The 23,950-nt window shown below is 41.2% G+C and overlaps 1 protein-coding gene across 1 annotated transcript; it reads left to right on the forward strand.

Moving 5' to 3' along the window:
• The first annotated feature begins 483 nt into the window (after positions 1–483).
• vcam1b (vascular cell adhesion molecule 1b) lies at positions 484–22,434 on the forward strand. The gene is made up of 10 exons (XM_040129681.1): positions 484–717; positions 6,033–6,335; positions 7,443–7,748; positions 8,454–8,714; positions 8,858–9,127; positions 12,759–13,037; positions 16,770–17,072; positions 17,565–17,834; positions 20,844–21,104; positions 21,305–22,434. Exons 1-10 carry the CDS (start codon positions 672–674, stop codon positions 21,472–21,474), a joined length of 2,469 nt encoding a protein of 822 aa, XP_039985615.1. The 5' UTR covers positions 484–671; the 3' UTR covers positions 21,475–22,434.
• The last annotated feature ends 1,516 nt before the right edge of the window (positions 22,435–23,950 follow it).

Here is a 23,950-nt window from a genome sequence, read left to right on the forward strand (position 1 = left end):
TTGAAGGTTCAGTTTTATTGTCATTATACAACACAGGATGAGATGCAGCTGTGCCGCCCCACACACACACACACACACACACACACACACACACCAGTGAGAACAGAAATTCAAATATTTAAAATTACAAGCAAATAAAAGAATAAATTAAACAAAGTGTATAAAAGTAGAACTAAAGGAAGAAATAAAAGTAAAAAAAAATTATATTTACAAGGAAGACGTACAGTTCAATAATTACTGTACACACAGAAATACGTGCAATACCTGTGTAATGTGCAGGTTTTGGTGGTTTGAATGAGCTTAAAACAAACAGATGAAGGAAAGTGAAAGAAAAATGTTTTACAGTGCAGTTTCAGATTCCTGCTATAGGTTCCTGTCTGTCCTGCAGAGGGCGCCGTGGTCTGCAGACTCACATCAGCGCAGACAAAGAGAGAGAGGGGGGCGTCAGTCAGGGCTGAGATGGTCGTGGGGGCGTTCGTTTCTGATCCCTGGGGATTTTCAGACGGGTTTTATGTGTAGAGCTGATTTTCTGCTTCAAACTGTGAAACATCGACACAAAGGAGACGCTGCTCTGTTCTTCATCCGTCCATTCGTCCGCTCCGTCATCCACCCATTCATCCACTGATCCATCCATCCACCAGTCTGTGGTTTGAATCCTCCGAGCAGCGAGCATGTCTCTGCTGTCTGTCTGCAGGATCTGTATTCAGCTCATCACAGGTAAGATTATTTCAATACTTCTGGTTTCTGTCTTTTCTTGGGGTGTTTTCTCACATTTTGTTTCTTTATCATATTTATTTGTTTTTATTTGTTATTATTACTTGTGTCCTATTACCTGGAGTATTTCTGCTGTGTCTGTGGAAATGTGACTCGTTGTGTCATTTTAATCAGACTGAGATTTTTAGACATTTTATTCCGGAATCATGAAGGTTTTAGTCTGATGTTACACAGGTCGATTCAGGGTTTTCATGCTGTCATGTCACTGTGTGTATGTGGTTAATACTGAAATAATAATAATAAATGAGAAAACAGATACAGGGAATAAAAAGACAAACGATCTTAAAATGAGGAAAATTAAGATTCACATTTCCACAGGAACTCGTTCATTAAAAAAAAACAAATACGAAAAATGTTTTATAAAACAGTTTTTTGCATTTTTTTCAATTTTGTTTGTATTGATTATGAATCTGTCAGATATCGGTGTTCAAACATCAGGTTACTTAATGTGGGGTCACGACCCAGGGGTTGAGAAACTTTGACGTCTCAGTGTTTGTTTATCAGTTCACACATTTTCCTGTTTTGTTACAAACATTTGATCTAATATTGATTTTTTTACAAACATGTTCACTATAAGGAAACACCCAGAAATAAAGGAGAGGATCTTAACATACACTGAACCCTCATCAGCCCGAGGAAATAGAAAAGCTTCCATTGTGGTTTTAGTTCATTTTATTGAATCTCATTGAGATCAGGATCTTGTTCCAAAGAGCAGGAGGTAAAAGCACCTTCAATAGATCTGGAGCTTCTACATACATGATAAGTTCATCAGCATTATCATTGTATTTTTCCAAAACACTGATGTGATGAGACAGAATCCTGACTGGGACCGGGTCTGGGACCAGGTCTCAGTGACTGGATCCCCTAGACCAGAAACTGAAGAGTCTTAAAGTCAGGAGAGATGCAAACAGTATGTTTTTCTTTACACATGAAGCTTTTCTTGTCGGGGCTGAAATGAAAGAAATGTAATTTTCTCCACCAAAAATGACATAAATGAGTGACCATGATGTAACTGAACGCTCCAGAAAAAGCTAGTAAATGGTCCTTGAGTTAATATCAATTTTTCTGAATTCACAGAAAGTATGACTGAGCTGTTAATGAAATAAACTTGCCAAAGAGCAACGGCTGTGGTCGGACGCCTGAAAGCAACATCCCTTGATGTCACTGATGACATCACAGTTTTTGCGAGGGTTAGGGTCTCAACAACCGCGTCCTCGGCAACACACCTGCCAAGGCGGAGGTCGACTGGATGAGCAGTTGTCGAGAATATCGAAGGACGGACAGACAGAGACAGATTCCTTCATTTATTAATTGGATAAATAAATAAATAAAAGTGAACTTGAGGGTTTGGGTTTTTTTTAATCCTCCGATCATTTGACAGAGTTCAGTTACTGGCTACCGGAAAAATAACCACCACCCGGAAGAGAGACATCCGACCTGAGTATCTCTAGAATACAGGCTGGCAGACCCAGCAGAGACCAGACCAGCTGTCTGACCTGGCGGACCTAAAAATCCTCAAACTGTCGGTTTCTAAGTGATAAACAGCTGCTCTGGTTATGGTACTGAGGTACTGAGCTGCAGGCTCATGGATCAGTGCTTATAGACCAGATCAGTCTGACTGATTCCCGTTAAAGTCTAAAATAAAATCATATGATTACTGTACCTGTTCCAATCAGAAAAAAACGGTTCTGAGTCCAGACCAGAGACTCTGCAGAGGTCTGACGGTCACTTTGACCTGATCCCCGGAGGCCAGTTGTTCACTGCGAACACGCTAGCTCTCGCGTGACAAGCAGCACAGGTGAACATCTTTCCATACAACCTCCGAGAGGACAGAGATGCAGCCAGAAGTAGTTTCCGAGTTTGTGGCCCCTGAGCGGCTCGTATCTTTACTCCCCGACAGGTTTTGGGGCCCCCGTTGGCTCCAGGCCTCATCAATCGTTCAGTTACAAATAAACTGAACTTTCAAAAGCTTCAAACAGAAAAAGTCATAACAACACTTGTTGTCAAGGTGTTGTTTTCAAAATCACTCAATCTGCAAGTGATTTTCTTGATTAATTGATTAATAGTTTAGTGTACAAAAGGTCCGAAAACAGTGACAAATGACGGAGGTGCCGTCTAAAAAAGGTTTTATTTTGTCCAAAACCCGAACAGATTAATTTTACTGTTATAGGAAACAGTTAATCTGACAGACTGGAGAAACTGAAACTGAACCTTTTGGACTTTTTTGCATAAAAAAATGACTTGAAAAAATTAATCAATTATAAAAATAGTTGCAGATTAATTTTCTGTTGATTGACTAATCAAATAATCAATGAGTCATCTCATATGTTTACTCCGTGTAATCAGTATATAAATGTTTAATAAGTAGTTCAGTTTAAACCCAGATATCAGAGCATGTTTCTGAGTTTGTTAACGTTCAGTGTTTGTTCCACATATTTTCTATTATTCCATCCTGTGTTTTATTGTGTTGTGGTTCATCGTCTGTTCATCCAGCAGCCTCCACTGATGGAGGAGTTGGAGCTGGTAACAGAGACGTTAAGAGACACTGAGATCTGGTCACAGCTGCATCAGAATCTGTTAAAAAACCAGTTATTACGTCTTTATTTTCTGATTATACAGGATAAATAAACCGGTTATTACGTCTTTATATTCTGATTATACAAGATAAATAAACCAGTTATTTCGTCTTTATATTCTGATTATTCAGGATAAATAAACCAGTTATTACGTCTTTATATTGTGATTATACAGGATAAATAAACCAGTTATTTCGTCTTTATATTCTGATTATACAGGATAAATAAACCAGTTATTACGTCTTTATTTTCTGATTATGCAGATAAATAAACCAGTTATTACGTCTTTATATTGTGATTATACAGGATAAATAAACCAGTTATTTCGTCTTTATATTCTGATTATACAGGATAAATAAACCGGTTATTTCGTCTTTATATTCTGATTATACAGGATAAATAAACCAGTTATTACGTCTTTATTTTCTGATTATGCAGATAAATAAACTAGTTATTATGTCTTTATATTCTGATTATACAGGATAAATAAACCAGTTATTACGTCTTTATATTCTGATTATACAGGATAAATAAACCGGTTATTACGTCTTTATATTCTGATTATACAGATAAATAAACCAGTTATTACGTCTTTATAATTCTGATTATACAGATAAATAAACCGGTTATTTCGTCTTTATATTCTGATTATACAGGATAAATAAACCAGTTATTACGTCTTTATATTGTGATTATGCAGATAAATAAACCAGTTATTACATCTTTATAATTCTGATTATACAGATAAATAAACCGGTTATTACGTCTTTATATTCTGATTATACAGGATAAATAAACCAGTTATTACGTCTTTATATTCTGATTATACAGATAAATAAACCGGTTATTACGTCTTTATAATTCTGATTATACAGATAAATAAACCAGTTATTACGTCTTTATATTCTGATTATACAGGATAAATAAACCAGTTATTACGTCTTTATATTCTGATTATACAGGATAAATAAACCAGTTATTACGTCTTTTATATTCTGATTATACAGGATAAATAAACCAGTTATTACGTCTTTATATTCTGATTATACAGGATAAATAAACCATTTATTACGTCTTTATTTTCTGATTATACAGATAAATAAACCAGTTATTTCATCTTTATATTCTGATTATACAGGATAAATAAACCAGTTATTACGTCTTTATATTGTGATTATACAGGATAAATAAACCAGTTATTTCGTCTTTATATTCTGATTATACAGGATAAATAAACCAGTTATTTCGTCTTTATATTCTGATTATACAGATAAATAAACCAGTTATTACGTCTTTATTTTCTGATTATGCAGATAAATAAACTAGTTATTATGTCTTTATATTCTGATTATACAGGATAAATAAACCGGATTATTACGTCTTTATATTCTGATTGTACAGGATAAATAAACCGGTTATTACGTCTTTATATTCTGATTATACAGGATAAATAAACCAGTTATTACGTCTTTATATTCTGATTATACAAGATAAATAAACCAGTTATTTCGTCCTTATATTGTGATTATGCAGATAAATAAACCAGTTATTACGTCTTTATAATTCTGATTATACAGGATAAATAAACTGGTTATTATGTCTTTATTTTCTGATTATACAGATAAATAAACCAGTTATTTCATCTTTATATTCTGATTATACAGGATAAATAAACCAGTTATTACGTCTTTATATTGTGATTATACAGGATAAATAAACCAGTTATTTCGTCTTTATATTCTGATTATACAGGATAAATAAACCAGTTATTACGTCTTTATATTGTGATTATACAGGATAAATAAACCAGTTATTTCGTCTTTATATTCTGATTATACAGGATAAATAAACCAGTTATTTCGTCTTTATATTCTGATTATACAGGATAAATAAACCAGTTATTTCGTCTTTATATTCTGATTATACAGATAAATAAACCAGTTATTACGTCTTTATTTTCTGATTATGCAGATAAATAAACCAGTTATTACGTCTTTATTTTCTGATTATACAGGATAAATAAACCGGTTATTACGTCTTTATATTCTGATTATACAGGATAAATAAACCGGTTATTACGTCTTTATATTCTGATTATACAGGATAAATAAACCAGTTATTACGTCTTTATATTCTGATTATACAAGATAAATAAACCAGTTATTTCGTCTTTATATTCTGATTATACAAGATAAATAAACCAGTTATTTCGTCTTTATATTGTGATTATGCAGATAAATAAACCAGTTATTACGTCTTTATAATTCTGATTATACAGATAAATAAACCGGTTATTACATCTTTATAATTCTGATTATACAGATAAATAAACCAGTTATTACGTCTTTATATTCTGATTATACAGGATAAATAAACCAGTTATTACGTCTTTATATTCTGATTATACAGATAAATAAACCGGTTATTACGTCTTTATATTCTGATTATACAGGATAAATAAACCAGTTATTACGTCTTTATATTGTGATTATACAGGATAAATAAACCAGTTATTACGTCTTTATGTTCCGATTATACAAAGTGATTAGAGAGTGGAGGGGTAAGCAATGAATTCATCAACCTTTATTAACAGCAGCTCGATTGACAGAAGTTGTTTTCTCAGTATTAATGTTTGTTTATCAGGTTCTCAGTTGTTGTTGTTGTTGTTGTTTTTCTACTCAGCTGTGCTGCTGATGTCATCGTGGTGCATTCAGGGTCTGCATGTCAACGTGGTTCCCAAACAGCCTCTGTTCAGACTTGGGGAGCGTCAGCAGGTGGTCTGCTCGGTCCATGACTGTCCTTTGGTGCCCACCTTCTCCTGGTCTCTGCTTGGGGACCGGCCTCTCACCGCCACCGTCAGCATCAACAGGACCCAGTCTGTGGTGACCTTTGACCCCGTGATGATGGAGCATGAAGGAGTTCTGCTGTGCCGAGTCAGCTGTGGAGGAGAAAAAAAGCAGTTCAAAACCTCTGTGCACATTTACTGTGAGTTAATGCACACAAACGCACACACACACACACACACACACACAAGTTGTGTAACGCACACTATAACATACTGTAACACAAACAGAAACACATATACACTGGGAATCAGTAGTGGAGATAAATAGCAGTGTTTGTTAGCAGTTGGTCTTAAGGAGCGTTTGATTTGTCTCACTGTGCCTCCCTCTCACGGTTTATAAGCCCATTTTTAAATACTGCAAAACCGTACTGTATTTGTAAATTCATTTTTTTAATTTTACAAATATGCAGTGTTGAAAGAAGTAATCTGGTATTTTACTAAAGTAAAAGTACTCACTATGCAGCATTGACCATTTCAGAATAATATATATTGCAGTAATTCTGTGTAGCCGTTTAATGTGTAATAATACATCATACTTTATGTGTTGATTATATTTAATATTATTAATCCAATCTGCAAAGTTACTGAAATTAAAAGTCCAGTATTCCCCTCTGAAATGTAGTGGAGTAGAAGTATAAAGTAGCAGAAAACAGAACTATTCAATTCAAGTACAAGTACCTCAATGTTGTACTTAAGTACTGTATTTGTGTTTATACACAGTGAAACAATATTGACCTGTTCTATAATGATCATTTTTGAGATTTTCGGTAAAGATTTGTACATTTTTATGGGCACAAGCGTCGCTTTTCTTGTACTTGTGTCCTGGCAGCTTTCTACTTACAGATCTTCAGGCATTCAGCTGAGTTCAGGCATGAAGTTGGAAAAGCCCGGACGGCAGAGCGTCAATAAATACGACCATTTTCCACACAAAGGCCAAAGTTGTTAAATATTTAAAGTCTGAACAGGAGCAGCTGAACAAGAACTGATGAATCTGAGCCGATACGCAAAGTCAGGTTTCTGTACCTGGTCACAGTTTTTGACATGTCAGTCCCAAAGAGGTCTGAGGTCCAGCTCTCCTCGCCAGTTTTCTCCCAAACATCAGGGTCAGTTTCTGGATAAATCTGGAGAGAGAAACACGTTGTTGCTGCAGAGTCATGTTTCAGTCTCACACTCAATCTGGATCAAAGAAACCCGGTCTCTCCTGTTTTAAAGTCCATGTCTGTCCTCTGTGTGTCTGCTGGTACCAGCCTTCCCATCCGCTCCTGTGATCCGAGGCCAGGACCATCTGAGACTGGGGGTGGAGTCCACCCTGACCTGTCAGGTTTCTGATCTTTACCCCGCTGAGCTGCTGAACCTCACCTGGTTCAGCGGGGACAGAGTCCTTCAGAGCATTGTTGGAGATCCTGGATCCAGCTCTGTCTGGTCTGAATACAGCTTCACTCCTCAGAACCAGGATTCAGGAGCCATCATCACCTGCAGGGCTATGCTGAACCTGCCAAACCTGCCAGCTGAGAGCAGGACCAGAGAGACCACCATCCCCCTAAACATACTTTGTAAGTCTGAATCCTGCTGTCTGAGTCTGAGTACATGTTAGATGGACTCCACTTACATAGAGCTTTTCTAGTCTCATCGACAGCTCAAACCGCTTTACACCACTGCCACATTCATCCATTCACATACACTCACACATACTGATGGCACCGCTGCCCCTGAAATGAGATTAAACACCCCCACCTGTGTCAGACTTTAGACCACAGAGAATCCAGACTGGTCCTCAGGTCTGATCTTCAGCTGTTAAACTCTTAAGTCCGACATTGGGGGGACCCATCTCTTCCCATTTTAGTCATGAGTAATAAAACAGCAAACAGTTTCCTCCTGAGGACACACAGGACACTCCTGGATCACTGAACCGTATTTAGGATTGAGTCACGCATCGGCATCAGTAAATACAGGGGTCCTGATTACATCTGAATATTACTGAGAAACGTCATTTACATTACTATGTTTGTAAGTGACAGGACTGAAACTTGAGTCTGGGTCTGTTACATTTCTTATTACTGGATTCATTTCAGACTGATCCAGGGTCTGAGAGTGAACTGATTCAAACTGCTGAATGTATTATCAGATTTTTTATGACCCATTTAGTCGGTCAGGATCAGGTTTAGACCCTCCCAGACTCTCAGGGCCAGGTGCAGATATGTTCATACTTTTAGGATCTGGTTCAGATTGTCAGGATCTGACCCCTTAATCCTCTGCAGATGCTCCTGTTGTGACGTCGATCTCAGACCCGGTGGTGGTGATGGCTGGCTCTCCCCTCACTCTCAATTGTTCAGCGGAGGGAAATCCCAAGCCGACCGTCAGCTGGAGCTTCCGGACAGCCGATGGGGGGTCTGTGCAGCGAGGTCGAGGCCGTCAGCTCATCTTCACAGCGGTGAGTCTGTCTGAGGCCGGACGCTACGAGTGTGAGGCCCGCAACAGCGAAGGAAACCAGACTGCTGCCGTAGACATCACTGTTCACGGTGAGAGCGAAGCTCCTGTTTCATTTACAATCTCTGTAGTTGCTAAACAGTAGGAATTATGGCGTTTTGGTGTCTCCCTCTTGTCTACCTGTCTCCGGCTCTAACATCTTTCCCCTTGCCCCCTGCCACCCCCACACACACAGCTCCACCCACCAACACCTCCATTTCCATGAGTCCAGGTGAGGAGGTGGTGGAGGGTCAGCAGGTGACAGTTACCTGCCGCTCAGACGGCGCTCCGCCTGCCACTCTGGTGCTGAAGAGGAAGGGGGTGGAGCTTCAGAGGACTGACCCCGCCTCCTCCTCGCTCACCTTCAGCCTCTCCTCCGCCCTCCTGGAAGACTCCGCCAACTACCAGTGTGAAGCCTCCAACCAGTACGGATCCGAACTGGTCTCCAGCTCCATCACTGTCAGAGGTTAGCACACAGACTCAGAATAATAAAGTCATAAACTTTATTTACATGGAACCTTTCATAAAAAATTGCATCTTGAAGTGTTTTACAAAATGAAAAAAGAAAAGAGCAGATATATAATCAATCAATACATTTAAAAGGAGGAAAGAAGTCAAATAATAAAAAGTAAAATAAAATAAAATGTGTATTTAAAACATATATATATATATATATATATATATATATATATATATATATATATATGTATTTATGTATGTATATATACATATATATATATATATATATATATATATGTATATATAACTCCTGAGACAGTTCAGCACATAGTAGCAGGGACTTCATGCCTGGGACTTCCAGATCCAGACCGACAAACTGGTGATGGCTAACCACCCGGACATTGTGTTGATCGATAAACAACAGAAGAAGGCAGTAGTGATGGACGTAGCGATCCCAAGCGACAGCAACATCAAGAAGAAGGAACATGAGAAGATCAAAAAATACCGAGGGCTGAAAGAGGAGCTAGAAAAGAAATGGGGAGTAAAGGCAACAGTGGTGCCAGTGGTAATTGGAGCACTGGGGGCTGAGTCCCACAAACTGGGAGAATGTCTCCAGCAGATTCCGGGTACAACATCTGTGGACTCTGTCCAGAACAGCGCAGTCTTAGGAACAGCTAAGATACTGCGCAGAACCCTCAAACTCCCAGGCCTCTGGTAGAGGACCCGAGCTTGAGGAAGACACACCAACACCCCCCATAAGGAGGGGGTGGGGGAGTTGTTTTTTGTTTTTTTAATAATCTATATATATTTATATATATATACACACACACACAGTAATGACTACCGAGTGCTCATGTAATAATGTAGTAATGACCACTGAGCACTCCTGTAATAATGTAGTATTGACTGTTGAGTACTCATGTAATAATGTGGCCTCCTTTTGTCAGTGTCTCACCGCCTCCCTCACTCAGCCCTCTAGCTGAATGTAAGACACCAAAAACCATAACATGTAGCAGTCCCACTACATGTCCCTCTCTGTCTCCCCAGGACAATGGTGCATCACTTTCTTCATTCACTCCTCTCACTGAGAACGAGGTGTCAGAACTCTTGACTGGTAGCCGTCTTACTAGATGTGCGCTGGACTCCATTCCCACCAACCTCCTCCAAGCCATATCTCACACCATTGTACCTGCTATCACACAAGTGATAAATGCTTCACTGGCTCCAGGAACATTTCCAACCACATTCAAAAACCCTTGAGTAACACCTCTGCTCAGAAAGCCTTCACTCAACCCTTCTCATGTTGAGAGCTATCAACCGTTTTTTTCATTCCATTCTTATCTAAGACTAATGAAAGGGCGGTTTTTAAAACAGGTCGCAGAATTCCTCTCGTGGAGTGTCCTCCTTGACCCAAATCAGTCAGGGTTTGAGAGCGGCCAATTCACTGACACAGCTCAGAAGACCTCAGGGCAGCCAGAGCTGCAGCTGAGTCATCGGTCCTTATTTTTCTGGACCTATCGGCGGCCCTCTGACATGATGAACCACCGCATCCTGCTATCTGAACTCTCTGTTATGGGCATCTCAAACAAATTGCTTTCTTGGTTTGAATCCTATCTCACTGGCGTTCCTTCAGTGTGTCATGGCAAGGACATACATCCTTACACCATCCCCGCCGCACAGGGATTCCCCAGGGTTTGGTGCTGGGGCCCCCTCTCTTTGCATTTACGCCACCTTCTCGGGTCCAATTATCTGCGCACATGGCTTCTCATATCACTGCTTTGCAGATGACGCCCAGCTATACCTGTCATTCCCGCCAGGTGACCCCATGGTCTCGGCACGGCTCTCAACCTGTCTCTCAGACATATCCACATGGATGAGGGAACGCCACCTTCAACTAAAACTCTCTAAGACTGAACTGTTAGTCATCCCAGCCAATCAATCTCTCTATCACAATATCAACACCAAATCGCCTCTTCATCTCTCACCCCAACCAAGGTCGTGATAAACCTCTGTGTCATTATTGATGACCAGCTCTCCTTGTCTGACCATGTTGCCTCTGTCTCCCGGTCGCGCCACTGTACTCTATACATCATAAGAAAAATCAGGCCTTACCTGACTCAGTACGCCACCCAGCTCTTGGTACAGGCCATGTTGTCTCTCACCTCCACGACTGCAATTTCCTTCTAGCAGGCCTCCCTTTACACACAATAAAACCCTTTATAGATGGTCCAGGATAATACACTTATAGATGGTCCAGGATAATACACTTATAGATGGTCCAGGATAATACACTTATAGATGGTCCAGGATGCTTCTGGTTTTCACTCAGCCTGAAAGGGCACATGTCACTCCACTGCTCATTGACCCCATCCTTGCTACCCATGGCCGCCTGAATCAAATTAAAGTCACTAATGCTTGAATACAGAGTGACTTCTGGGTCTGCACCCATCTACTTGAACTCAATCAAACAGGCTTATGCTGCCTCTGGGCCACTGAGTTCCTCTGAGGAATGTCGTCTGGCGTTGCCATCGCTGTACACAAGGCGGTCACAGTCTAGACTGTTCTTGTTTGTGGTTCCCTGATGGTGGAACGAGCTACCAAAAGTTATCAGAGCAGGGGCGCCCCTCTCTATCTTCAAGAACCTCCTGAGGAATCTTCTCTTCTGAGCGCAACTCCTCTCCTAACACCTCTAACACTCCAACAGGCCTAACTAGCGCTTACTGTGCACTTCTTTACCTGATCTCCTCACACTTTGTCTTATTGAACAGATTAAGTTTTTAGTACTTAATTCAAGGTCTCCTAAGCAGCTTTGGATAAAAGCATCTGACAAATGAGAAAATTTAAATGTTTTTCTCTTCTATCTGTGAAGTGTGGATCATGAGCTGGCTGGAATTTCATTGATTCATTAAAAAAAAAAAGTTTATAAACAGAGTGCTTTCCAGAGTTCAGATAACAAAAAGACAATCACAGGACATGAGCAGAAATACAGTGCATGAGGGTGTATATTTATTTTAAAAGAGACCCAACGTCAGTGCAGGGTATTTGTTTGGAGACATGTTGAGGGACAATGATCAGAGCTTTTCAGGGAAATTTTAACAAGTTTTAGGACATCCAGTCTTTTGTCGTAAGTTTTACCCTTGTTAGGAGGTTTAAATGTCAGATCCAGCTGTCTATCATTGGTGCGGCTGTGGACCGGGATGTCATGTGACAGATGATACATGTCTGTCCAAGGTGTAACATGTACAGAGTAAGAAGAGCTGGTCCAAGGATTCATCCTTGTGGTAAACTGTGATTGATCCCAGCAGTTTGAGATCATGGTTGATTCACAGGTATATGCGAGAAGAAGATTTTACTGTTTGTGTTTAATAATGAAACGTGTTTTTTCTGTGAAAAGCAAAACTCAGCACACAGTAAACTATGCCTTAAGACGTCTGATTGTGCGTTGACCTGCTCTGTAATTCTTTTGGTTTTATTGCTTTAATCTTCTGTTAAAAGCTGCCAAAGCTAAAAACACTAACATGAATGAAAATCCTGATCAATAACATTGACTCCAGCACTGATCTGGATAGTTCAGGACGGTGATTTCAGCCTAATTGTCCCCCTCAGCAGTGTCAGTAAACTCCCTGTTGTTCTGTCAGCTCACCCAATGCAGGTAGAGGTGAGTTCTCAGGTCTCAGCAGCAGAGCGGGGTTCAGGTCTGGTCCTAACCTGCAAAGCCTCCAGATGTCTCCGCCCTCCCACCCTCACCTGGAGGAGGATGGACCAGAACCAGACTGTCCTCCAGAGGACGCAGCAAGAGGACGGACTTTCTATGCTCCACCTGCAGGACCTGGACCTCCGGGATCAGGGAGGATACAGCTGTGAGGCCGAGTGTGACTCTGTCATCAGGACCAGAAACACCCAAGTCCACGTCTACTGTGAGTCTGACACACCCGATACACCTGAGATCAGGTCTTCATGACGTGGCTAATGATCCTTGTCAGCTTTATACGGTGGCTGAGAGAGGACAAAATGTGAGTCAAGGAAAACTGAATTGAGAATGTAAAAAGAAAACATCTTCATCACTTTGACTACACGAGTCACATGTAGAGAGAATACTAGAAACTCTATTGTGTTTGACCTGCAGTGTTTCTGTATTTATACCATAAAACAAGATTCTTTGTTTGAATCTGTCTTTTAATATGAAAAATCAAAACATTTATAAAAACCTTATTTTGAGAAGAAGAATGGAAGAGGTGCATGGTTTCCCCCTTAACTTTCCCATTCATCTGAAATATTTGAGAAATCCATTAATTACCAATTTAACATGTCATTTCTAAGTACACAAGGAAAAAAACACTTTCATTGCAGCAGCACCTAGGGCCCCATTCAGACCTGGTATAATCATGTGTCTCTGGTGATCCAGTCACAGGTGGACAGCTCAAAGTACGGGAGTGAATGCACCCCCGACGCATTGAGGAAGCGTTGAGATCTCGTTACAATATCAATGACCAGCACATATTGATTTTTGTACTATATAAAATGCCCAAATTTTGTTTCATTGTAGAGCTGTCTCTATTTCTCTCTCTCACAAAGAAACACATTGACAACAGACCGTCTGTCACAGTCGGACCGGTTAAAAACAACAACGCATTTGGTCTCCGCAAACAGAAATGATGTACGTGTTTATTTGCATACGGAGCTGGGAGGTGAGATCCGATCACTAGTGGTCACTCAAGACACGTGTGGAGACGCCTTCTAATGCCAGGTGTGAACTGGGCCTAACAGACCTTCCCCTTTATCATCAGTTTAAGGTGGTATTAACAGATTCAGACAGTTCTTCTTAACTTATCCTTCATTTATCACTGAAAACGTTTCGGAGTCAGGGATCCTTTCATTTGTCTGGCCAAAATTTGTTTGGCCAAAATCAATTTAAAATCAATAATCATTTTTTTTTGCTTTTCTGCTTTATTGGATAGAGATAGTAGAGACAGACAAAGGCAGGGGAGAGGGAGGGGATGACACGCAGCAAAGGGCCCAGGCTGGATTCAAAACCCCGGCCACTGCGGTGAGGACTCAGCCTTGATAAATGGTACACGTCCGACCGACTCTAAAATGATCAGAAAAACGTATTTACATAAGTTACTGAGCTTCTTTGGTGCCATAAAGAGCTCATAGAGAAACAGTTTTGTCAGATATAACTATTCAGCCTCTCGTGCGACCTTGTGTCATAAATGATGAAAACAGATAGAAACCGGAAGGAAACGAGGCGTTTTGTGCTGAAATAAAAGGGGGAAACTGTTAAATAGTGGGACTGAGGTCCCTTGAGTTTGACTCAGCTTTTATTGAAGAACTCTTAAAACACAGCTCAGCTCTGCTTGACTTCACTTCCACTTTCTCTCAGCGAGAAATGCACCATGTCCAATAGGTCCTGAGCAACATGTTGTCACATGTTGGAAATCTAGGTCTGAAAATGCCGTTCGAAAGACACATACCGTAAAAACGGTCCAGTTTCAATAGACTGCTAGCAGGCAGCCTACACAGAATCATTCGTTTCACTGTGATTCATTTGGCATGCCGACAACAAACGACCAAGGACGGCGAAACACCGGTACTCTCTCTGTGTTTCCTGGCCAGACCTTTACAGTTTCACGTGTTTCAGATTTTTATGAAAACGATTGAAATGCAAGAAATAATCCATTGCAAACGGGAAGGCTCCGCATCAGCTGGCTTCAACTCCCACACAGAACTTTACTGTCTGCCTCTGCAGGCTGCATGAAAACGCTGTCACAGCCAATCTCAAACGAGCGTTGTCCGAGTGAAAAACTCACAACGGCATGAACCAATTTTATCCTTCAGAGGAGACAAACATCTCTGCTGATACGTCTGTTCGTTCACACATCGGTAAACTGTGACAGGCTGCATTGTGGGATTGTTAGCAGGCAGACGAGCATCCGTGGTGTGAATGTTACAGAGCTTTATACAGAGCTCACATATCCACACACAACGGTAAAGATAGTGACTTGTAGTAACCAGAGAGAGATTTGACTTCCGGTCTGATGGTCCCAGAGGTTTAATAGCAAATAAAAAACCAGAAAGCCTGTTCACTCATGTGCAGACCTGCAGACTCTGGTTCGAATCAGCCGGAGGGGAGAGCAGAGTAAAAACATCCAGATATGAATCATCAGGATTTAATTTCACATTGAGACATTCCTGTGGGTCTCTGCAGGACTGGACTGGAGTCAGAGCTGCAGACCCTTTCAGTCCTGTTGGTCGGGAGCAGAGAGGTCAAAGGTCAGAGAGTTTCACTCTGTTAGTTTACTGTTGTTCCAGAGAGCAGGAATGTTTCCTCCCACAAATGTGCTTATAGTCTGAGCTGAGGAGGATGGACTCTAATGCTCTGACACACACAAAGTAACAGAAGAGGGGAAAAAGAAGCCACATGTACCCCCCCACACACTCACCCACCCCCCTCTGACTCCTTTAACTGAAACATTACATCCTCCCACAGCTCAGAGACAGAAACTGGAGGAGAGGAGTGGGTATTTGTGATGATAATCCTCAGCATTTACACATAAACCAAGTGTTAATCATCAGACGGCTGACAGCTTCCACTCACTCCGCTTTAACACTCTGACCCTGAATCAGTTTCATCCCACTCAGCCTGAGGGTCATGGTCTTGGATCATAGATGTACTATGAGAAAATACACCAGCTGATGAAATTAAGATTTTCAGTCCATAAACAAACAAATCTTTACCATTTTCAACTCAGTATTAGTAGGCTTTAACTAATGTGTCCATTCCTGGGTAATAACTCACTACTGCTTTATAGATCATTTAGAAGTTGTTGTTTATCTCGTCCAGCATCACACTTCATTTGTCTTCTGCGCTTTAGTTCATCAGGTAGATTTGACCTCTGACCTCCTGGAAGTGCTACAGAGCATCTGGACCAGATTCATTAATGCCTTATTAATGATTCTAATTAAGTTTTACTGTTGGTTTGTTAGACAGAGAGAAACTTTTGATCCTTTATTAATAGTTTCACTTCATCAACGACACAACAATCAGAAACTCTCACAACCTGGCAACCCAAAGGTTGTTGCTATGAACGCTCATAACTCCTCTACGAAGCTTTATGATTTATTAAATTGCTGATGATGTTTGACCTCCTGTAACTCTTCATTGGTTTTTTTTTGTTTTTTCTTGTGTTTTTAATGGTGAAAAAAAGACATTTCCTGTTGTTGTGGGACAATAAACTTCTATTCCACGGCTACCCCGGGGCACATCAGAATAATTCATACACAGAATTACATAATACACAACGAGTACAACTGAACAAACAAGTCAAAGCTCCAGATGTGAGGTCGACCAGGTGGGAAATACCTTTTTCAGGGAATCGGTTCTCATGAACTTAAATTTATTAGCTTTAGTTTCACCAGAGAATCTAAAGCCGCTGATCGATCACGTCAGATGACATTTGTGTTACTAGATGTTCTCAACTTCCCTTTTTAAATTTTCAGATCTTAAAATCAAAAAACTGATGGATGATTTGAAAATGATCAACGGGGCTAAACACTACAACACTGGCATCGTCCTTTAACAATCCTGATGTTTCTTCTGCGTGGAAATATCTCTGTGTTTTGATTTCTGCTGTTTTTATTCTCTGCAGCGCTTCCGCTTGATCCAGTTGTGAAGGATCCTGGTCCCCTCCTGCTGGGTCAGGAGGCGGTCTTTCACTGTGATGTCATTAATGTCTTTTCGAACAATCAGCTGAGGATCCAGTGGCTGTTGGGGAACACGACACTGATGTCAGAGTCCTTCGGGTTCTCCAGTTCTTTACAGAACGTCTCGTCTGTTCTTCGGCACCGGGTCAAGGGGGACCAGCAGGTTCTGACCTGCAGAGCGGAGCTGCTGATGGAGGACAGAGACGTGTGGAGGTTGAGGAGGACCAGTGTCCCTCTGCAGGTCAACTGTGAGTCCCTGAGGAAACAAAAGCCTTCCTGTTGAAGACTTTAGGCTGTTACTGTGAAGCAGCTGCAGGAAGTGTTGTCCTCGCTTTGTGATTTATATATTGTTTTCTAACAACTAAAATGTGCAGACAAGCTTAGTTACTTAGTTTACTTTTTTTAGTTTACTTTGTTTCAGTGAGATAATTCAGTCAGCACAGAACTGCTCTCCAGGGAGTCCAGGGTATGTCCAAGATTATTTAGTCATAACACCACAGTTAAAAACTCAGATTCAGGAATTCGTTAGACTCAGATTCAGGCTTTGTTAAGATCAAATTCAAGTTTTGTTAATTTCAGATTCAGGCTTTGTTAAACTCAGAGTCTGGTTATCTTCAGGTTTTGTTAGACTTGAATTTAAATTTTGTCAGACAAAGGTTCAAGTTGTGTTAATCTCAGATTCGGGTTTTGTCAAACTCAGGTTTAGGTTTAATCTCAGTCCTAGTCTGTTTGTGTTGCAGATGCTCCGAGGACAACCTCCATTTCCATGAGTCCAGGTGAGGAGGTGGTGGAGGGTCAGCAGGTGACAATTACCTGCCGCTCAGACGGCGCTCCGCCCGCCACTCTGGTGCTGAAGAGGAAGGGGGTGGAGCTTCAGAGGACTGACCCCGCCTCCTCCTCACTCACCTTCAGCCTCTCCTCCGCCCTCCTGGAAGACTCGGCCAACTACCAGTGTGAAGCCTCCAACCAGTACGGATCCGAACTGGTCTCCAGCTCCATCACTGTCAGAGGTTAGCACACAGACTCAGAATAATAAAGTCATAAACTTTATTTACATGGAACCTTTCATAAAAAATTGCAGCTTGAAGTGTTTTACAAAATGAAAAAAGAAAAGAGCAGATATATAATCAATCAATACATTTAAAAGGAGGAAAGAAGTCAAATAATAAAAAGTAAAATAAAATAAAATGTGTATTTAAAACATATATATATATATATATATATATATATATATATATATATATATATATATATATATATATACATAGAAGCAACAATAACAAAGACGTCAGAAGTTCTTCAATAAAATCCATAAACAAATAAAGTATGTGAAAGCTATTTCAGTCATTTTACTTATTTATATCAGTCTAGAAAATAACATTATTATTACTTCCAACAACTGATTTATTTCTGCTTATTTTTAGGGATTTGTTTTATAGTTTAGCAGCTACTCATAAAGAAATGCAAGGTCAAAGAACATCCGACAAAAGTGCAGTGGACAGCAGCTGTGAAGGAAATGTATGATATGGAAGAGTTGACTCGACTTTAATTTAACTCCGCATGCATTTTTTAAAATTTCTACTTTATTACACAGGTACAGTTCATTACACAGTGGTCTGAGCATTATTGCCCAATGTTACAGATGAGAGAACAATAGATCTTCCTCCAGGTTGATTTGGATTTCTGCTCAGGGATTATAAAGAACCAAAGAATCTAACTCTTCCAATAAAATTCCCTCCTTGTCGATGAATTAGTGGATCTTTAGTGAGGAAGTTTGTACATTTCTGTATGTTGTAATTTCTGTTATTACGTTATTTGTAAATAGAGATCTCATACTTTATCATAGCTAAGTGTTGTAACACATACAACTCATACAAACCAAAAAGTAGTGGAACCAGTATCGAGCCTCGTGCCACTCCATATACAGAATGTCAGTTCTTGATGAGAATCTTTTCAGTCTTTCTCATCTTCTGCTCAGCCTTCAGTTTCTTCTGAAAGCTTTTGTGACGGATGTTATCTGAGCACTCGCTCTCTCACTCCTTCACATGTTGAGAGCTGCTGTGGGCAGAAATAAACTTTGACTCCTCTGCTGAGTAATGTGTCAGACACTTTCAGCTCTCAGCCTCGTGCCTCTTCAGACAATCCAGTGTTTTTTAAATGACTCATTTAAAAGAGAATTCTGAAATTCAGATTCCCCAAATTTGGAGAGACATGGATTTTAAGGGGACAGTGACAATATGTTCCTTAAAATAAAACACAACACAACTGACACGATGCAAAAGTCGATTAAACGCAGAAGTAAACCATTAATACGCAGCTGACATCAATCACATGACAGAGTTATCCAGTGTCAGGTGTTGATGTGTTGGGTAAAGGTCTAACAAAAGGTCAACAGGTTCATCTGAGCACTTCACACAGTGAGCCACAGAAAAATGCGGTGCTTCTTACAGCTGCGAACATATTTTATTTTGGTGCAAGTCTGTTGAAAGTTTCTCTGAGCTTTAATCTCAGTTTAACAGCGAGACTTTACGATGAAGGAAAAAACACCTGGATTCCAGCTGTTCAGCTTCAGAAAAACGAACATGATTTACAGATTCAGAGTAATTTCTTAGAATTTTTGACAAGTTCACTGAGCTTTTCTGAGAAAAACCTACATCAAAGCAGAGTATCTTATATAGATCTTAAACCATGTTTGGAGGAAATCTTTAAGAAAGGCGGGGGGGGGGGTTGATGGGGTCACCAGCAGGTGTATTACAGTAAGAACTCCCTTCCTACAATTTCACCAAGCAGGACTTCCACAATCCATGAACACATCTTTGACAGTGAGACACTCAGCGCCCAGAGGATGTTGTGCTCCACATTTCCTCAGCTGTCTGATCTCCCAGAGCTCCACTCATCTTTAGTGTCAGAAGTATCTGGTCATTAGTGTCCACGTGTCCAAGTGTTTGAATTAGTCACCACATATACCTCGCCACACACTGCTCCCTGAGGGTCCAGTACCTTGATGCTGTTCACTTCAGGTCGGACCCTTCACCGTTTCACCAAAACGGGGCTAAAAACACTCCCCTAGATCTGCAACGATCGACAGAAAATTAATCAGCATATACTTTCATAACCGTATCAGTTTTTCTTCATAAACTTTCAACAGCTTTTCTTTGTCACATACGACAGGAAGCGGAGTCTCTTTATGTTTTGGACTGTTGGTTGGACAAAACAAGCGAACTGAGGACACCTCGGATCGACAAAATGCTCGGCAGATTAATCAATAATGCAAATGATCGTTGCAGCCGCTGTATATGTGGTCATGATCCGTCTCGAAGGAGCATACATTGAAACTAGTGCTGCAGCCTTGTGGGTGTTTTAACTTCTAGCCACATTCGCTGCTTTTGCAGTAAAGTTCATTTTATTGAATGAGGCACAAACTCAAACAGGATGTGTAAGTGTTTCTGGGTGGCATGCCGCTCCCCTACGTCATCCATGTATACAAGTCCACAGCTCGGTTTGCATTAGCAGCAGCCTACTACAGCATTTTTTCTGGGAACGTCTCCGCAGACGCCCGCTTCGTAAAACTGCAAATATAAAAACATTGTAATACTTTCATTGGTGGCGACCGGCTCGGTCACCGTTGTGTTACCTCGTTCAGTGACACACAGTGAATAACAGACATTTGTTTAAATGGAAGTTTTCCAGACCGACACTTAAACGCAGAGCAAAACAGTGAAAACTGTATAAATGTAAATATCGTAAATAACTGAGTATCTCTCAACGCTGACCCTTGCAATAAAGTGGGTGTGCGTTTGAAACAGTTGAAACGGATTCTGTGAGGATGAATGAACCGTCTGATTATACGTGTGGGCCACATTTCAGGTCGAGCCTTGAACTTTAATATCTGCTGATCCCTCGGAAGTCCGCCGCGTCTCATCACTTTTTATGATCAAACTTTCTTCTGTGTGAACCATTGAACCAGCACCGTCCCCCGCCACAAGCTTTAACTCTGATCTGGTTTTCTTGTGGTCCAGCTCCCCCGAGAAACACCACAGTCCTTGTCCTGCCGTCTACAGTGGTCCAGGAGGGACAAAATGTCACCGTCTGCTGCCAAACCATCAGCTTCCCGCCATCGGCCGTGATCCTGAAGAAACTGACCAATGGCACGGAGATATATTCCCTCAACGGCACCTTCCTGTTGGTCAACGTCACGGCCAGAGACTCTGGGCTGTATCAGGTCAACGTGACCAATGACCTCGGATACCAGGTCAAAGTCTTCAGCATCAACGTCACAGGTCAGACCAGTTCAGACCAGCTCAGACCAGTTCACAGTCCTGTTTCTGTCTGTCTGAGGGTGAAAATGGTCAAATCCAAATTCAAATCTCTGAGTTGAATTTCAATGTTTTTTTAAAGACAGTTTAGAAACAGACTTGGTGTCAGTGGAAAACGGTTCTGTGTTTTCGTTTAAAGTCTTTCTCAACCTCCTTCCACACAGAGAGAAGCACCAGCCTTCCTCCCAGTCTCAGCATCATCATCATCATCACAGCCATCTGCGTTGCTGCCGGGCTAGCAGCTGCCGCTCTGCTCCTCGACTACCTGAGGAGATCCAGGAAGAAAGGCTTTTATCAGCTGCCCCAGTCTGCTCCGGCTTCAGCCCGAGGCTAACACCGGGCTGCCATGCCCCTGCGTGCGGCTCCCGAGTTTTAAAATGTGCCTGCCGTGTCCCTAAAATCTGGCTGCTGTCTCCCAAAATGTGGCTTCTAAAGTACAACATTACACTACAGCGCGTGGCTTCACGTGCCAAGATATGGCTATCATGCCCCAACATGCGACATGTGGCGACCATTTCCAAACATGCTACTACCATTTTCCCAACACGTAGCCAAGGCATTCCAGCATGTGATGAGTATGTGCTACCATTCGCCAATGGCGACCACATACAGACCTGTGGCTTTCATCCCCCCACATGTGACTAGTGTCCCGACACGGTGCTACCACAGGCCCGCGTGTTTTTTTTAATAACATACCACGTCCCGACATGCGATATTCCAGTATGTGGCTACTACTCCTGAACATGTGGCTCCAGCCCTCCAGCCTGAGAAACGCTGACGGTCACTGCCCACTGCTAAATAACGTAACGTGCGAACAGCAATGAGAATCTCCCTCTGTAGAGTCGTCTATCCGCTTTTGGCAGCTTTGCAGCTCATTGATTTTTTTCTGCTGAACCAGTGACTTTCAGTGACTGCGACTTTGTGAACTGTCCCTTTAACTGCTTGGCTGAAGGTTCAAACTGAAAACAGAAATGTTGCTGTGAGTCAGAGCTTTGGCTTCAGCTTCGTAACACTGGAGCTGTAAACTGTGACTAAACTAAAACGTTCTGTGTGGCCAGAGGTTGGTTGAACCTCCTCTGAGTTTTCGTTTTCTGGTTTACTTTCAGTCTTACACAGTCACTCAGTTTGGTACGGCTGAGTCTCAGTTTTCGTGTTCTGCATACAGAACCACATTGTTCACGTGTGTTTGTGTTTATCTTCAATTATCTGCTGGAGTTCTTGACTTAAATGCGTTGTATGTAGATATGTGCACAGTTTCTGACTCTGTGCTTTATTAAAGATATTTATTTCTTCACTCTGGTCCCAGAGCTTGTTGGAACATGATTCAATTTCTTGGGGAATTTTCTGGGAGTTTTCTGGGAGGAAGTTTCACTTTCACGTCTCCCCCATTCAGAGTTTACTGGAAGTCTGCAGGATGCCGCGGCCGGTAACCATGGGGACACCTACGCTGCTGTTGAGACCATCGGACCTGAAAGCACTTTAAAACAAAGACGGTTTGTTTTTCAGGGCCGTTCCTGAAGATTTGGAGGGAAAGTCTTTCAGCTCTGAGAGGAATCGTCCTCGTTAATAAAATCAGTTCTAAGCTTCGAATCCAACAGGAAGATTCACACATCAGCAGAAAAATGCTCACGTGTGAAGTGGAGTTCAGTTAGTTCCCTCAATCAAATCTCACAGTGCTCAGCTGAGAGAGAGGAGACGCTGAAAACATAATCCACGGAGACTTTAGTTACATCTCCCCATTTCCTGTCATCTCTCTTCTGTTTGTATAATAGCCCCCCCCCCGCAAAAGCTTAAAATCCCCTGGCACGATCAGGGTTCTGCTTCAGCAGAGTAGTGGTTCCCAGCTGGGGGGGGCGGGACCCCCACAACGGCTCATGAGATGATCTCTGCTCCAGGAACAAACTTCTGCCTCACAAACGAGTTTTTCTTTCTTACGAAAAACCGCAGTTTTACGTGCTCGGGGTTCTGGCAGTTTTTCCGATGACACAACCTGAGAAGCAAAACGACTCCTTCGCTGAGCTGCTCTCAACCTGCAGACCTGCTCTCTGGGCTGAGGGCCTTCGTTACGACGACTCAAAAAGCCGTTGTTACATGGTGCATATGTGTCAGAACAAACACTGAGCAATTCAACGCCTGATTGTGAAATTTAACCTCTACTGAATACTTGAGCTTAAATAACACTGCATTCACTGTGTTGAAATGTTTTACTTTGAAAACCATCTGTCTGAATTTACAGGGGTTGAACTCCCCTTTTTAAAACTTCCAGTGGGTCATTTCGACAACTGGATTTTCTGTTTAATTCTGCGTTAGATGCAAATATTCAAATAGAAATAGCAAAGCTTGAAATGATCTACAAAGAGGAGAATTCAGTCCACTTACTTTCAGACAGTGAAATGTTTCCAGGATTCAGTGGAATATAACATTTGCCTCCAGTCAGAGAATAGCTAAACCGAGCTGGGGCAGGGGCTGGGTGGGGGGCAGTCATGGCATATAGGAGACAACATTCAGATTCAGCACAAATAAACAAAAACAACAAAAGTTATTTTGTTCTGAATTTTGGAAAAACCACATAGTTACAGGCCATTAGTTAAATAATAATTAACCGCAGCTAAAGAGTGTGAAAAAAAAAGTACATTAACTAAAAATGACTTAGTGATGAAGAGAAAGGCTTCCATGAGTTTGTCCACAGCTTTATCAAAATAGAATTTCAAGACAGAGTGAAGTTGGAAGTTTACTTTGAATAACTGGTTGCCACTGTGGGAGTTTACACCCGAAATGTACCAGGTAGGTGGTTTGATATTTACAGAACT

This window comes from Xiphias gladius, chromosome 6 (genome assembly GCF_016859285.1).
Source record: "Xiphias gladius isolate SHS-SW01 ecotype Sanya breed wild chromosome 6, ASM1685928v1, whole genome shotgun sequence".
Lineage (NCBI taxonomy): Eukaryota > Metazoa > Chordata > Actinopteri > Istiophoriformes > Xiphiidae > Xiphias > Xiphias gladius.